Genomic DNA, 17,433 nt, shown 5'->3' with positions numbered 1-17,433 from the left:
TCTCACACTCTCACTCACTCACAAACTCTCTCTCTCGCACTCTCTCACACTCTCACTCACTCACTCACAAACTCTCTCTCGCACTCTCACTCACTCACAAACTCTCTCTCTCACTCTCTCTCTCACTCACTCACTCACTCACAAACTCTCTCTCGCACTCTCTCACACTCTCACTCACTCACTCACAAACTCTCTCGCACTCTCACTCACTCACAAACTCTCTATCTCACTCTCTCTCACTCACTCACTCACTCACAAACTCTCTCTCTCGCACTCTCTCACACTCTCACTCACTCACTCACTCACAAACTCACTCTCACTCACTCACTCACAAACTCTCTCACTCTCTCTCACTCTCTCACTCACTCACTCACTCACTCTCTCACTCACTCACTCACTCACTCACTCACTCACTCACACTCACTCACTCACTCACTCATAGTCACTCACTCACTCACAAACTCTCTCACACTCTCACTCACTCACTCACTCACTTACAAACTCTCTCTCTCACTCTCTCACACTCACTCTCTCACTCTCTCTCTCTCTCTCTCTCTCTCTCTCTCTCTCTCCTGTTTGATGAAGTCATGTGACCAATGAACGAGCGAATAGCTGGCCAACATAGATAGAAGCCGTTCAATTTCAGTCAGACTAAAACCCTAATTTGACTGAAATCACACCAGTCTGGTTTTTGCAAACAGATCTAGATGATAATGCAGTTATGGCATGGCTTCATCCAGCAATCGTGAATCTTTGCCACATTTGCATAATAAATGTCTTCTATACACTGCCGTTTAAACGTTTGGGGTCTGTAAGATTGTTTAATATTTTTGTCCCTTTTGGCTGCGTTTATTGCAATAGCTACATTATTACCCAAATAATCAGATTGAAAATGCTTCATGTAAACAGGATCCGATTGAAAGCATGTAAATGCTTGAATCAAATCTTCAGTCGCATTCAAAAATACTCTTGTCACATGCCCTGTTATAACAAGATCTCTGATGTTTACATGCGTTTTACATCTTTCGAACTTCCATATGTGGTCAGAACCTGTCAGAGGAGACTCAATATTTACTGAATATTTTCATTATTTTCATTTAAACAAGCTCTTATGACATAATGCCTGCTTTCTTTTTAGGAATGTCATCAAGACAAAAACGAAAAATGATTAAATACTGATTTTATCAAGGAAGGGCACTACGCATGCACAATGACCTGTTAGAGAGCTACATATGGCAGTTTATCTGTTCAATAAAACTTCTTATTCACCTGTTGAGTAATAAAAACACCATCTCTGCGTCACTTTTACAACATTTCAAATCCCTCAGTTCTCGCCATCTCTGAGAAGCCAAGCTAATGTTGGTTCTTGTTTTATTACGAGCTCTGTCTCGTTCTCTTTTCTCCAGCACTCTCCTCTGTTCAGCGTTTGTTTACTGATGGTTTTATTGATTAATCAGATTTTCCCTTGAGTGAAAGTTATTTTGGAACATTTATGTGCATATTTAACTCACTTTTCCCTCTCTCCTTCCTCCTTTTCTAAAGGCGATCCAGTCTGGTTATTACCACAAAGCTCTACTGGGGTGGAAAGTGAGTAAACTGTCATTTCACTGTCATTGTGCTCGTACAGTATGTCACTTCCTATCATGAGAACTTTTATTTCATAACTCGCGCCGTTGCACATTCTAAAGGGCAGCACACTTAACGCCGACATCCGTAGATTCCCACATTTCATAAATGCAATTATAGTCGTCAGTTCAGGGCGAGCGCTGACCCAGTGTTTTCTCAATGAGAAAGTGTTCTGGGAGTCAGTGAGCAGAAGTGCAGCTGCGGACCTCGATAAGACTGAAGAAAAGGCCTGTCCCATTTCCCCACAAATCCTCTCTCATGAATAATAATTAGCATTTAAAAAATGCCAGAGTTTTATTTGAAGTTGAAAAGTCCCAGATTGGAAGAGGAGGACATGTCTCATATGTTAGACTGAACTAAACTTGGCTTTGTGATGTACGTCCGTCTCCTTTTTTTCGCCACAGAGCCGAGACCGAACGAGGCCTTTCCAGGAAACACATTATTGAAGGTGAAGTACACTTTCTCTTTCTTAAATCCTCTCACTGTGTGATCACAGCTTGTGTGTGTGTGTGTGATGTGTTTGGCTCCTCGCGGGGCATTGATTGAGTGGTTTTAGTGTTCGTGTTGCTCTGGAAGGCAGAACTAACAGAGAGCAGGACTAAAGAGGACAGAGCCAGACACACACGAGAGTGACTTGCCAAACGACATCAGTCACCGAACACACTTTGCACAGAATCAAGCCGAGAACGAATGCCTAATCGCCCATGCATCTGACTTTTTCTTGACTGAATTTCATCTGGCACAAACAGGCACCTTGAATTTTAGTTGCATTTCAGCAAGGTTAATCAGTTTAGTTTGTGGGTGAGCTATTCTTTTAATATTACAGTATTAACCACTGCCCTGAAAAACGGGTTATGTTGTAATTCACACAGTAGATGCTCTCAGCAGGTTCAGAGTTACCTTTGGTGTGAAAGTGCAGGAAATAATACACACCCTGGCCTAGATATTCAGGGTTACATGGTGGATGAATGATTGGTTGTGTGTGCTGTTCTGCACAGGCTCTTATTTTTCTTCCATGCCAGCAAGTTCGAGGCCAGACACCTATTTTATAAACACAGAGCTCAGGATACACACTCCTGTAACACACCTGCAGCTCCCTGCATCTGGAGCTTGTCTGTGAAGTTGTGAACACACCAGCCGTATATTAGATTTACATCATTGCGTTTGGTTCAGTCATTGGTCTGGTAAGGCTGCAAAACACACGCACACGCACACACACACACAGGTTTTAATGTTTTATGGAGACATTCCATTGACATAATGATTTTTATACTATGCAAACTGTATATTATATCCCCTTACACTAAACGTACCCATTACAGAAAACCTCCTCATAGGGACCAAAACATGTATTTCGGATATTTCCATCTTTGTGGGGACATTTTTCACCACGTAATGAAGGGTTTACATGAAACACACACACACAGACACACACACACACACACACACACACAGGTGGGCTGAGATACATTTTTGGCACATACACATTTTGACACACAATCTGTCTCTCAGGATACACAGATATTGTGAAATATTGTGTAAATACACAGATTTTGTGTATGTGGTCCTGTGAAATGAAGTGACATCCCTTCCCCACGATTGTCAAGTTATGTCATAGTATGACAGTCTGGATTAAGTTATTTAAAAACTGCACTTAAAATGCAATTCATGCAATGCATACAGCACATTGAATAAAAAATAATGTTAATGATAATGATTAAGATGGAATGGAAACGGCAAACTCAATTGTGCCCTCAATTGAGGCGGATACATTTTTGATCAGATAAAAAGACTACGATGGAAAAACATTTACCGAATAAATCCCTTTGATGCACAACAAACTCAACTGTGGATTTGATAGGATAACTGGACTAACCAAGTGACCAATAGCAATCAGCATCTCAATTGCTGGTTTGATCATTCTAAAAAAACAAGGAACTCCCACACACTATCAATACTTGCAAATGAGTATCAGTTTTATTAGCAACGAGTTCCTTGTTTTTTGTTTTTTTTTACCTACCCATTTGGTCTTTTTTCTTACGCACCGATCACCTGTCCTGCAGGCGTGCGATGGTGAATGCTAATTGGTTTGATCATAATTAGCTAATTTGGTTTAATTCCCTCCAGGAGCGTCTTACATGATGCGTTCACAAACACCAGCATCCGAACGCAAGATAACATGACAGCGTTTATTGCGTTTCATAAGTCATTTACGATGTAGGAAAAAAGAGACACAGCGGCTTCCCCAATTGCAGCAACTTCCATTTTTATTACAGATATTCACGCTAATTTCCCAGGAAGTGACGATTTATTTTTGTTCTCATGAACATATGGGATGGAAACGCTGCTTTATTTGCAAATGTTTTATGCGATATTGCAACTTTGCACGCAAGTTAAATTCACAAATTTGGATTGAAACAGCTCTCATTGGGCTACTTTCCACTATATCATTGATCAATCGCACATCTCTCGCTGTGTCTCAAACTGCTGACAGACACCATCATTTCCTGACTGTAAAGCTTCATCTGACCTCAGGATGCTGACCCTGTCAGAGTGAGCCTCTAGAGATGGGCACAGGAGGAAACCCAGTCCCAATCAATCCAGCCGAATTAAAGACAGAGACACAACGAGTGAATGAGCCCTGCACAGAAAGAGCTTGATTACTCCAGACTCACACAGCTGAGGGTTTCTCCTGATGTCATGAAGGCTTGAGTCGTCAGCAAATTGTGATCTGTCATAGCATGCACCTTTTCAGTTAGCACAAACCCGTCTCCCATGCACAGCTAATCACGCTATATTGTTAGGTAAACACTACCAGACCTTTTGAAAAGGAAGACTCAAACACACTCACAATAACCATCTCCTCTTTCAGGTCTCAAGGGCTCTTTGCAGAGAATGCAGCTGGAATATGTAGATGTGGTCTTCGCCAACCGGCCCGATAGCAACACACCGATGGAGGGTGAGTTTGGCCAAATATACACCTAATGTTCTCAAGTTTGGGGTCAGTGAGTACAGCAAGCAGGGTGGGGCCGAGAGCCTTGGGAACGGAGCGAGTAAGATTTGATTTGAAAAAATGTCTCATTTGCTTATACGCATTTATTTGATAAAAAATACAGCAAAAACAGTAATATTATTACAATTGAATATAACTTTTTTTTCAATTTGAATATATTTAAAAATGTAATCTAATCCTGGAATGGCAAATATGAATTTTCAGCATTCTTCGAATTCACGACATGCCTTAAGAAACATTACTGATTGTTATCAATGTTGAAAACAGTTGCACTTCTTCATATGTTTGTGGAATGTGACATATTTTTCCCAAAATTCTTTGATGAATAGAATGTTTAAAAGCATTTAATTGAAATCCAAATCTACTGTATATGTCACTTTTGATTCATTTAATGCATCCTTTCTTATTAAAAGTATTCATTTAAAAAAATCTTGCTTACCCCAAACTTTTGAACGGCAGTGCATGAAAATCATTACATTAGTTGACCTGTTCGGGGTACATCTTGAAGACTTTAGTAGACTTTTTGTACCTTATACCTTCACAAAAGCGCTTTGGGATACTCTCTAGAAAAGTGCTGTGAATGACAATACGGCATCAAAAGCCAGAGATGGACAAAAGAATGAGTGTTGGTGTCCTGCAGGCACATCCATCTGAGTTCTAAGTGCTTTGAAATATGTATTCATGATAACAGGGTTATGATTAAGTGCAGTCCCCGGGGCGCCTTTCTGAATATTCAGACCTCTTCGAGGAACGCAATGCAGCCAAGCAAGCTACCAAACTGCTGTTAAAGCTCAGTGCTGCCCAAAGCTTCAAGTGCAGTCGGCCGGAAAATCGAATCTACTGTTTAATAGTGTGCTTTTGGTACAAACCACAGAATAGCGAAGTCTCTTGAACAGTATAAACAACAGAGAGAAACAACTTCACCAAGACTGATCTGGAGAAAATGTGCATTAAAATGAGAATCTGCTGACTGTTTTATTCTCAGAAGAGCAAAATGAAGAGAAGAAAGGTAGTTGTTCCAGCCTCTTTGACCTTCATAAAGAAATGACTAGCTGATTTTCTCTTTCGTTTATCCATCGTATTATCTACAGACAAATGCCAAAAGCCTAAATACATAAGGAGAAGAGAGAAGAACAGATAGTAGTAGAGGAAGATGGAGAACATGAATGATAGAAGGAGATTGATCGGCTTCAAAGTTGTTTTTCTTCTGAAGGCCAGAAACCGAAGCGAATGTACTGCAAGTGCATACTTGATACTTGTGCATTCTTGCTTTACTGTGGCAGTAACAACAGTTTAATAATTGTGCTAAAACGAAAATTGACTGAAGAATTGGAAAAAACCAACCCGCCTACAGCACCCCTAGTGATAAAGCGCAACGCATAGCCTATAACTGGGATGAGAATGCATTGTCCTATGAATTTAATTGAGCCTGCATAGCTAGAAGCATTTATTTCACATACTTTGAGAAAGTTTCATGCCTTAGAGACAACCATGGAGGGATTCAAGACAATTTATGATCTCTCAGGATGGTGCTAATTAGTTAAAATACATGTTAAAATGCTAGGCAAGCTGTTTTTAGCCCTTTGCTTAAAAAGTCTCTACTATCTGGAAGATTTCACTGAAATGAGTGCCCTGAGAAATCACAACGTGTATGTCAGGGGTCCAAACTCAGTCCTGGAGGACCACTGTCCTGTAGAGTTTTGACCCAACTTGCCTCAACACGCCTGCCTGGACGTTTCTAGTTTGTAAGACCTTGATTAGCTGGTTCAGGAGTGTTTAATTTGGGGATGGAACTAGGGATGCACGATATGTCGGCCACCATAACGGTATCAGCCGATTGTTCATTTTTAATGTTATTCACTAGTTCACACTTACAAATAAGTTAGATAGAATAAATGCGTATTTGGCGTGCTGTCCGAGGAGAGGGCTCCGGGCTCGGTATTCGGCCCGAACCCAGAGTACTCCCCCCGTATTCCTGGCTGTAAAGATTAAGCCAAGAGTGGGGAGTCGGGGTGGTGGAGGGATGCTGAAAAACTGTCAAGGAATATTAGGTGAGTTGACAGTGTGGATATATATATACTTCTAGTCATGCTGATTAGGGTAGACATAATTGTTTGATGACGAGTAGATTGGATTGCTTATTTGAACGTGCTCCTCCCGAACTTTGTTTATAAAACATCATTTGTCATCGGCCTCATAAGAAAATTTGGCCAATATGTTAAAGCTAATAGATGGATTATTTCCTTAAGCTGAGCCTGAGACACTTCAGATGCTCACTGTTCACCATGATGATTTTGAACTGCTTTAAATATGATTGGAATCACTTCAAAAAAGTCTGTCATATAGGCTACATAAAATTATAATGAGAACATTATAATTGTGTGCTTGACATTTGTTTATGTGATCAGGCTTTTAAAAAGTATATACATTTTTTTATTTACATTTATCGGCCAATATATCGATTATCGGCTTTCAAATATCGGTATCGACCAATATTTTCATATCGGTGCATCCCTAGTTGGAACTAAATTGTGCAGGACAGTGTCCCTCCAGGAGCAGGTTTGGACACTCCCGGTCTATAGGCGCGTTTCCATTACAGATTTGCGCAAAACTTTTGCGATAATTTTTTTCTAAATGTCGAGAAAAAACGATTGCAAAATGACAGCGTTTCCATTAACCGATGTTATGCGACTAAAACGTAATTTTTTCCTCTTGCGATAAGCAAGTAATTCCAAAAATCATGGCAACGGACGTTGGTAGGTTTATGTATGTCTCAGCCGCTGCACTGGCTATTATTATTAATGGAAGGAGACTTATGTGTGTTATCCAATCATTAATGGCAAGGAAAGACACTTATACTTGAGAGAGGCTCGTATGAGGTGTTTCTCCCTCATATCTGCTTTGAGGTCTTTGATTGTGGCATTTCTTTGAGGTTTAGAATCCAGTATTCCTGTAATTCTTTTGTCTTTTATGAATTTAATAAAGAACTCTGTCTCGTATTCTGTCCAAACACACCGCGTTATCTACGTCAGGTGACCTGGAAAGTCACGTTTCCATTGCAGTTTTTTGCGAAATATTTATTTTTCGAATTGCTTGAAAAACATAAGCATGTTATGTTTCATGTTTATGAAGCATGTTTCATGTTAGCATAAATTTTTTTTGGAGATAAATGGACGTTTTTGTGAAAATGACGTGTTTCCATTGGGCGTATTTTCAATTCGCACTTTCAATTTGCGCAATTTGAAGGGTAATGGAAACGCGGCTTATGTGACCGCCTTAAACTCTGTAAATAGCAGGGAAGCATTAGCTTATGCATAAAGTAGCAAAGTTAGCAAAATGGTTTAAATCGCTTAGAGCACAGTTTAGAGCTAGAAATTAGAGATTTTTTTTATATCCACCCTCTTTTTGTAAGCTCAATCAATATTCTCTTGGGTGAGGGGATCAGTATGCCCTTCTGGTAATGTATGTACTGCTCAGAGCTGTTCTGTTGTGTAGCATTTAGGGCTTAGCAATATTTCAAAGCCCTGCGCCAGATGCCAAGGTCACCCTGACTCAGCCAATACTTTCAGACTTCTCCACTTTAACAAGCTTTTCAGCTCTCTCTAACACAGCCTGACAACCTGCTACTCTTGATTGATGTTAATTTAACTTCCATTTACTGTTTTTACATCATCCTCGAGTCTAGCACAATAAAGTTTATTTGTTACAAACTCAGTTAATTTATGATAAATGTCATTACCTTTCCAATGCAGTTCGCTCTGTGAGTTGAGTCTGTCTAGGACCCCAAACTGATTCCATTGGCTGAAATTAACACTAAAGCCAACAAAACACAAAAATAATGATTACAGGGGTAGATTATCCATTAATAAAGACATTTTCATGCAGTTCCTTGTACAATACTGTGTTATGACCTCAGAACATTTATACCATAGTGCATGATTTGTAAACTAATAAGTTTTGATGTTTGCATCACATAAACAGCTCCATATGTATGACTTTTCTGACATAGTAAAATTGTAGCGCAATGCACTTAGCAAGCTAAAATGACATGGATGCTTCAGCAAATGTGTTTTTATCTCACATTTGCTTTTGTTAGGTTTAATGTAGGTAGTATGTTATTTTCAAATATAATTGAAAATTCTCACAATATGTACAACAATCACCGTAATAAAACATTGCCAGATTCACGTTCATCAGAAAACTGAAAGTGCTTTTACCACCACTCACTGGGCGACTGAAGCTAGAGGCTGCAGTCTTTAGCGTCCTTGTTAGTGCGTCCACCTCCCATGCCGGAAACGCCAGTTCGAATCCCGCTGGAAGTAGAACCGGAGGACTTATGTTGGTGCCGTGACCCGGATGGGAGTGAGGTTAAGGGGCATGAGCCTAACTGAGGCCAGCTAGTAAAACCTCATTCCCCCGGCCTCAGGAGAAGTGACTGACACTAAAGTCTGTGTCCTTGTTTGTAGAAGTAGAACCGGAGGGGTAACATTGGTGCCGTGACCCAGATGGGACGGTTTAGGGGGGTGAGTGTAACACAGGCCAGCTAGTAAAACCTCACTTCCCTGGCCTCAAGAGTCACACTAGTGACTGACGCTGAAGGCTGTGTCCTTGTTAATGAACCTGTGCGCCTCTCATGCTGGAAACGGCAGTTCAAATCCCGCTCAAAGTAGAACCGGAGGAGTTACGTTGGTGCCGTGACCCGGATGGGACGATTTAGTGGGGTGAGTGTAACAGAGGCCAGATAGTAAAATCTCACTCCCCTGGCTGTGTCCTTGTTAGTGAACCTCCCATGCCAGAAAAGCCGAATCCTGCTCGGAGTGGGGGTTACACAAGAATAGGGTGACCATATTCCAGGTCATGTCCGGCCGGGATTTCGAGATCGCCCAAAATATCCGCGATTCGGCTTTTGCTTTCTCGTCGCCATTCATTTTGTTTACATGTACACCTTTTGATTCAGTAGTAGCCTACTGAATTAATTCCGATTGGTTAATCTGAATGTAGTGTTTACATGAACGCTAAACAAGTGATCGGTTGATGTGCGTGTAAGCATTGCTAAGAAAATTCCCGTGTTTTCGTCTCGATCGGGATCCGTGGGAATCAGAATGCATGACCTGCAAAGCTGACACGTACGTGTCAGTGTCAAATAACGTAATAATGTAAACATAATGAATGGTGACTGTAGAAAGCAAAAGACGAATCCCGGGCATTTTGGGCGATCTCGAAATCCTGGCCAGATATGTCCTGGTTAAACAGGACGTATGGTCACCCTACACAAGAAGATATTACACATGAACGTAATATAATTTTGCAGCAATGTTGCCATGGGCATGTTTTTCCAATGAGCCTGTTTTGCTTAATCATCTATGCGTTTTATCTTTAAACATGGGCTAGACGTTGACACCTCTCACTGTCTGTCTCATAGACATGGGCAGGCAGATCGCTATGCAGTGCTTTTCTGCTGCATCGATGCGTAAAGTGTCCAGAGTTTGGTGCTCATCACTGTGTGCAGTGCATATTAAAGTTCCTCAGTGGCTCTGCAGTCCCCTGCTTTCTCGCTCTAAAAGCTGAAGGGAATATAAAGTTACACTGCACTTCAGCATTCTTTTATTCCTCACGAGTGCGCTTATTGAATTGAGTGAAACCACACAAAAGTACGTCAAGCTGAACTTAATGAACCCAAGCTGATACACAGTGAATGAAAATATATCGCACCATACCAGATTATGTTTCTGAATAAAGCAGAAAAGAATACTAATCACACACAGCTTTAGAGAATTTCACAATTTAGCTAATTTACACCAAATCTGACATTTATGACTAATGACCAGTGGAACTATTGTAGTTTGTTTTATCTTAATAACAGCCTAATTTGTTTTTACTTGTTCTGGCTTTTCAACATAAACTAAATAAAATTAAAGATTAAATTATCATGACGCCCTTGTGAAAAAGAGGGATACTTTAGCATAATTTTTTTTGACTGAATGCTGGTCCAATGTTTTAGTTCCATGATAAAGCATGTATTATAATTTACAATATATGTTAAATGCATTCAGCTGAACTTTTAAGTGCTTTTTTTATAAATAGAACTTAGTTGCATATTTATATGCAAGTTCATTACTTTTATTGTATTTGAATTACTGACAAGCATTTATGATAAACTAAAATATATTTCAACGTCATTTTTACTGAACCTTGTATGTAATATATTTGTAATGGTCTCGTTCAGTTTTGGTTTGATTTCAGTTCCTTTTGCTAGTTGGTTTCATCAGTGACTGATTAGGTTCACCTGTGGTTCATTTAGTTCCTTCATTAACTGTATTTAAGCCTTTAAGTTTCCTCAGTCCTTTGTCCAGTATCACTTCTGTTTGTGTGATAATGTTATATGAGTTTAAATGAGATTCCTATATAGTCCTGCGTGTTTCCAAGTAAAGGTTTTGTTATTAAATTTCCTGTGTCATGTGATCATTGCTTTGAACGCGACATTATTTAAAATATTGTAATTACACATTTGTAATTAAGAAGCAATTTGGCACATTTAAAATCTAGTACATTTAAACGTAAAGTTGTATAACAATGCACTACTGTTTAGATTATAATCAAGTACTTTAGTATGTTAGTCAACATCAAAATAAGTGTACTTCTTTGAAATTGCACTTTTTTTAACGTGCAACTAAACATATAAGTGCACTCTCTTTAAGTACACTTATGTGGTCTTTTATTTCATTGATATATTATTTGCAAGTAGTTTTTTTTTATATATATATATATATATATATATATATATATACATGTAAGATTTAAAGTACACTACAAGTGCACTTTCAAATACAATAACATTCATAACAGAACATAATTTGTGAATGTTTGTTTCCACAGAGATTGTCAGAGCCATGACCTACGTGATAAACCAGGGCATGTCCATGTACTGGGGAACCTCACGATGGACAGCTATGGAAATAATGGTAAGTAACATTTTTCTTAACCTCAGTTGTCATATGACACTTCACTAAACATGTCACCCTGCAGGACACACCAGTTCAGCAGAATTAAGTGCATCACTTGCATGTCATGACAGAACTGCTGATCATTTACTTCCTTTAAGCTTGAATTCAGGAGCAAACAGTGTGTTTGCTGGAACAACAACCTCAGCTCCTCTAGTGTATATTGGCCACATCACATATTTTTAGCCCTGTGACTGAAGTCAGTGGTTTGTCAGTACTGTATGTTGCTGTAATTGCAGTGTTGCACAAAGCAAGTTGGCACAAACTGATATGTTGTAATTAAGCGCTGACATTATCAATTCATGGGCGATAAATGTAGGCTTGATCAGAGTTTTACAAAGAGGACACACACTGATGACCTGTAATTTGTGTGACTGTGATAATACCATGTTCTAGTGTCACGCCAGATCTATCCCACGTAAACACACCCCCGACTGGAACGTGTGTTCATAGCCTGAAATGATACCAAGGAGCCAATCAGTTATGGGATATTACTATACATGATAATGGAGAAAATAACTAGTTGTCACACTTTTTACTACAGTAAATATTTTCCAATGTTAGTTTACTTTTGAAAGTTAGCTTCTACAGAAAAATTACTAATATTATATTATATTATATAACATTAGAGCTGGGCAATGATTAATCACATCCAAAATAAAAGTTTGTGTTTACATAATATATGTGTGTGTGTACTGTGTATAATTATTTTGTAAATATAAATACACACATATGCATGTATATTTAAGAAATATTTGCATATATATATATATATATATATATATACATAAATACATACAGAATTTATATTGTTTATCAATATAAATATTTTATATATAAATAACAATTTTTTCTTAAATATAATACATACATGTGTGTATTTATATATACAAAATAATTCTACACAGGACACACGCCTATATTATATTATATTATATTATCCAACAGCAGTGAAGTTTTATATTACATTTTAGACTGAATGATAGAAAAAGGTGTTTGAAACCAACATGATTTGTGAAAACAGGCATTTTTGTAACTAGGTTTGTTACTGACTAGCCTCAGGCTATATAATGAGAATAATTTCCAGCATGTAATATCTGCAATATCTGCTTCTTCTGACGGCCCAGTAAAGACATTATGAAAGCACTTGGAGGTGGAAATGGAAATGTATGAATTGTAGTTATTACAGAGATTGTATCAAAAGTGTAAATCTGATTGTGTCTTTCTAGGAGGCGTACTCTGTAGCGAGGCAGTTTAACCTGATTCCTCCAGTGTGTGAGCAGGCGGAGTATCATCTCTTCCAGAGGGAGAAGGTCGAGGTGCAGTTGCCTGAGCTCTACCATAAGATAGGCAGGTGTCAATCAATCATCATTTACTCTCTGAATCCTGACTGTCACGCAGCACAACTCATCTTGATTCTGTGTGTGACTGTAGGTGTGGGCGCCATGACATGGTCCCCTTTGGCCTGTGGGATCATCACTGGAAAGTATGAAAATGGTATCCCAGAATCCTCTAGGGCATCTATGAAGGTACCTAATTTGCTATAAACGTGCTCGCTTGCATATACACAGTGACAAATCAACTATTTATTTTGTGCCATGCTTCTTCCTACCCGACTTTACTCGTCTACTCGTTTTGTCTTGAAGTCGTACCAGTGGCTGAAAGACAAGATAGTGAGTGAGGATGGACGAAAGCAGCAGGCGAAGCTGAAAGAACTCGGTCATATTGCAGAGAAGCTTGGCTGTACTTTGCCTCAGCTGGCCGTAGGTAAGACTGCTCCCGTCAACACTTCAAACACAACCGTAACACAACACAACATTACTGTCCACTCTGTCAACAAACTGTAATCGGCTGAGAAGATTGATTTGAAGCCTTTTTTTGTCCTCCAGCCTGGTGTCTGCGGAACGAGGGAGTGAGTTCAGTCCTGTTAGGAACCTCTAATGCAGAGCAGTTAACTGAAAACCTGGGAGCCATACAGGTGAGATATATGCTCTGTTCACACCTGGTGTTAAGATGCGTTTTGGTCGATCGGATCACAATAGACGAGGGAGACACATTCCCGTTTACACCTAGTGTTTTAATCCGTCTCTTCTGTCCTGATTTCTTCAAGGGGAGGGTCTATGGGCGGGTAAATGTTTGGGCTTTTTCAGATCTTTCAATCTAATGGACAAAATAAGCTCACGCAATTTACATACGAATGTGAATGGATGATGGAAAAACACAAAGAGAGCAGCAGCTTTAGTTTCTGCTCTGACAGTTTCAAGACCAGCCGAACACTGTGAGTGTGTTAGAAATCAGGAATGGTGAGAGAACATTGTGCTTGGTATGTTTTTCATCTATAATAAACCAAACTTGGGTCTCCAGCCGACAAAGTTTAAAGGGGTGGTATAATGCCATTTTCACAAGACGTAAAATAAATCTCTGATGTCCCGAGAGTGTGTATGTGAAGTTTTAGCTCAAAACACCACACAGATATTTTCATATAGCATGTTAAAGTTGTCAATTTTTGAGGGTGAGCAAAAATGCCCCGTTTTTGTGTCTGTCCCTTTAAATGCAAATAAGCTGCTGCTTCCGGCACAGGGGGCGGAGCTTCAACAGCTTGCACTCACACAGACATGCACTGAAAATTTTAAAAACGTTTAGCCTTTAATGTTCAAACCAGAGACAGACAAAGATGGAGAGACTCAAGAAGAAGTGACGACATGTAGAAGCAACAGGACATTTCTGAATGGTTTTTGAATTTATGAAGCTGATGTGTAGTTATCTTCTAGTCATTGATTAGCATATTCTGTCTTGATAATCTATAAATAGTGTTCCCGGGGCGGGTTTATGTCAATTTTAGGGCTGGTGATGTCACTAACCCAGGAGGAAGCTCGTGTAGTCCCTACCAGTCGTTTGTTGTAGTCCTTATAAAGCGATTTCTGTAAAAGCAAATATCTCCCTTTGCTTTGAACTTTGAGCATTGTAACTTTGCAGATGTTGTTTATGCTCAAACAGCAACATTACACACTAACTAAAGTTAGAAAAGTGAAATCATAATCAACCACCCCTTTAAATCCCGTCTGGCTAGTCTCTTCCGACAATGATTAGGTCAGTAGACGGAGAGTAGACGTCTTCTGTGGCTGTTTGAACACATGAGCGTTTACACTACGAAAGCAATGTGTTTTCGACTACCTCTGGAAGTGGTTGAAAGTGGACTAGCTCAAAACGTTTTAGACCCTGTTTATTCCTGTATTTAGCGTCGTCCACCTGTGATCCGAGCAACCAAAACATCTTAATGCCAGGTGTAAACAGCCCTATGACTTTCTACGCATCTATTAATTTCCAGAAGATTCCTAACTAATTTATTTGCACGTTCAGGTACTTCCAAAGATGACATCCCATATAGTTTCAGACATTGATCATATACTTGGGAACAGGCCGTACAATAAGAAGGACTTCCGGTCCTAGTGGCTCCGGACACACACTCATGGTGAAGGGAGGTGTGTGTGTGTGTGTGTGTAGCAGTGTTCGTGCCCTAGTGGTTCCTGCTCCAAATCTGTTTCCATCATCGGTCCGACCTCTCTCTGAAGCCTTAGAGTGCCGTCCTCCATAACCTGTACCTGCATCCCGTTTCTGCTGGTGTGCCTTTACACCCGAACACCACAGCGAGAATCCCACGACTGGTGTCCAGGAAAGGGGAGCTTCACACACTTCTGAACATCATAGACACCCATGACCCATGCTTGGCCTCTGCTCTCAAAACCATCCACCACTGGGACACCTGGAGGTATTAGCACACAGAGTGGAGGAACAGCGCATGTCGCCCTCTTGTGTTCGAACACAGCAACTGCACACCTGTTTCACAGACTGCAGAGCTCTGACTCGGTGGAACAATGTGCACTCGCAAAGATTCGAGCTGTTTTGCCTGTATTGATGAGGGATATTTTAATAGAGAATATGTGTGTTTGCTTCATAATGTGAGCCATGGATAAATAACTCAATGCACACCTCGGACCCTTGGAAATTACTTGAATGAGGGTAGCATATGTGATTATTGAACATGCAACTGTATTATAAACCGACCTCAATCCGCACTGCATAATATACAGTATTAAAGTTGATCTGACATGCATAGAGTATATTATACCAGCAGACTAATGCATTCATGGTAATGTTTGATTATAAATGAGTGACTTGATTTTTCCTTTAGTAACAGTAATAAGGAAGAGTTTAGGAATTCAAGGGATGCCCTTGTGAGAAAGAAGTGTGCTTAAATGTATTAAATGTGCACTTCAAATCTTAAAAGTAAAAAACTGTACTTCTAATTTCAATTGAAGGCCACTTTCAGTTTCTTAACACTTAATTGGACTTTTTAAAAGGTTTTACTTTAAAGTATATTTTAAATGATTGGGTTTTGATAATCTTTTGTCATGCTTTAAAGAAGTACACTTATTTTGATGTATTGACTAACATACCAAAGCATATCTAAAGTACTTTGCTTATAATTATTACTACTTTTAAAGTTACTATATTTTAAATGTACTAAATTGCAGCTTCATCATTTACAAATGTGTAATTACTAATAATTAAATTCATGACACAAGTTTCAACAGATTTTTTTTTTAAAGTATCTCTACATTTACCATAAATGCTTATTAAATTCAGCTGTACACTTTAACTATATTCCAAAGACAATAATATAATAAAAATATATATTATAAAAGATGTTGTAATTACGTTCTACTTAAGTGGGTCAAAATATAAACTAAAGTTCAGCTAAATGCATTTATTAAATACATTTTCATTGAATTAAAATGCAATTAACTAATATTTAAATATATTATTTCCATAAGTACTCTTTTTAAAAGTATGCCTTTTCTTTTTCACAAGGGTTATTAGTTCACCCAAAAAAATGAAAATCCTGTCATCATTTACTCTCTCATTTTGGTCCAAACCTGAATGACTTTATTCCTGTTGTTGGACCCCATTGACTTTCATTGTATGGAAAAAAAAAAAGTGAGATGTTTAAAAAAATATATAGGTTTGAAACCATCATAAGGGTCAGTGAATAATGACTGGAGCTCCTGATCTGCATGTCAGCATTAAGATATAATGGGGGTGAATTTGATTGACAGTTTGCGGGTGCCTCACGTGTGACTTTATAACTCTTGCTTGCCCTACTTGAAAGCCATACTTTATCATGCCCTTGATATTTTAAAGCTGCTTAACCCTGTAGTATGTAACTTCTCAGAGCTTTTAGATACATTTGAAACCTGATGGATGTTGGCTTGAGAAAACAAGATGGCTCTGTACAGAAAACCAGTGTTGAAAGCAACACAGTGTGTGTACATAGTGTTACCTTTAGTCTCCCTGCGGAGTGCCTTGATTCTCACCTGCATGAACATTAGGGCTTGCCCATTCTCCCATGGGTCCACGAGTGGAATACTGTGAGCTTTTCTCAATTGTAAATGAAGTCTTTTACAAAAACAAAGAAATCACACCATGTGGTGGCTGTTGTTTTCTAGAGTTTGTAACGCTGAGATGAGTTGTTGGATACACAGGCTGTCCTGAACCTCTGCATCAGGGTCTTTTCTCATATCATGCATCTCTCCCTGTATGGCAGAAGTGACTTCTGTAAATATAAATATGTAAACAGTTGATAGAGGTAGAATATATGCTTGAAAATAAAAACACATAAGGCCAGTAAACCCATGTGTGTGCTTGCTTATTACAGGTGGAATTTCCATCAGAAATCACAATATTGTGATATACAGTATATCCTTATTGTGAAATATTTTGGTCATGTTGCAC

At 39.0% G+C, this 17,433-nt stretch overlaps 1 protein-coding gene across 3 annotated transcripts in view; it reads left to right on the top strand.

The window, feature by feature from the left end:
• kcnab1a (potassium voltage-gated channel subfamily A regulatory beta subunit 1a) overlaps positions 1–15,951 on the top strand; it is a gene marked incomplete at its 5' end in the record, with an annotated part of 92,492 nt that extends 76,541 nt beyond the window's left edge. For 2 of the 3 annotated variants that reach the window (XM_084409900.1, XM_084409902.1), the window contains 9 exons: positions 1,543–1,587; positions 2,031–2,074; positions 4,499–4,585; positions 11,516–11,601; positions 12,870–12,990; positions 13,075–13,169; positions 13,287–13,407; positions 13,530–13,618; positions 15,001–15,626. In XM_084409900.1, the coding sequence (XP_084266026.1) occupies positions 1,543–1,587; positions 2,031–2,074; positions 4,499–4,585; positions 11,516–11,601; positions 12,870–12,990; positions 13,075–13,169; positions 13,287–13,407; positions 13,530–13,618; positions 15,001–15,090 (778 nt within the window). In that variant the 3' untranslated portion in view covers positions 15,091–15,626. Of the gene's footprint in view, positions 1–1,542; positions 1,588–2,030; positions 2,075–4,498; positions 4,586–11,515; positions 11,602–12,869; positions 12,991–13,074; positions 13,170–13,286; positions 13,408–13,529; positions 13,619–15,000 lie in introns of all 3 variants that reach the window. The other variant, XM_084409901.1, reaches the window with a different exon arrangement.
• Positions 15,952–17,433: the final 1,482 nt, after the last annotated feature.

This window comes from Rutilus rutilus (genome assembly GCF_951802725.1).
Source record: "Rutilus rutilus genome assembly, chromosome: 5".
NCBI lineage: Eukaryota > Metazoa > Chordata > Actinopteri > Cypriniformes > Leuciscidae > Rutilus > Rutilus rutilus.
This window is presented reverse-complemented; position numbering and strand designations above follow the sequence as displayed.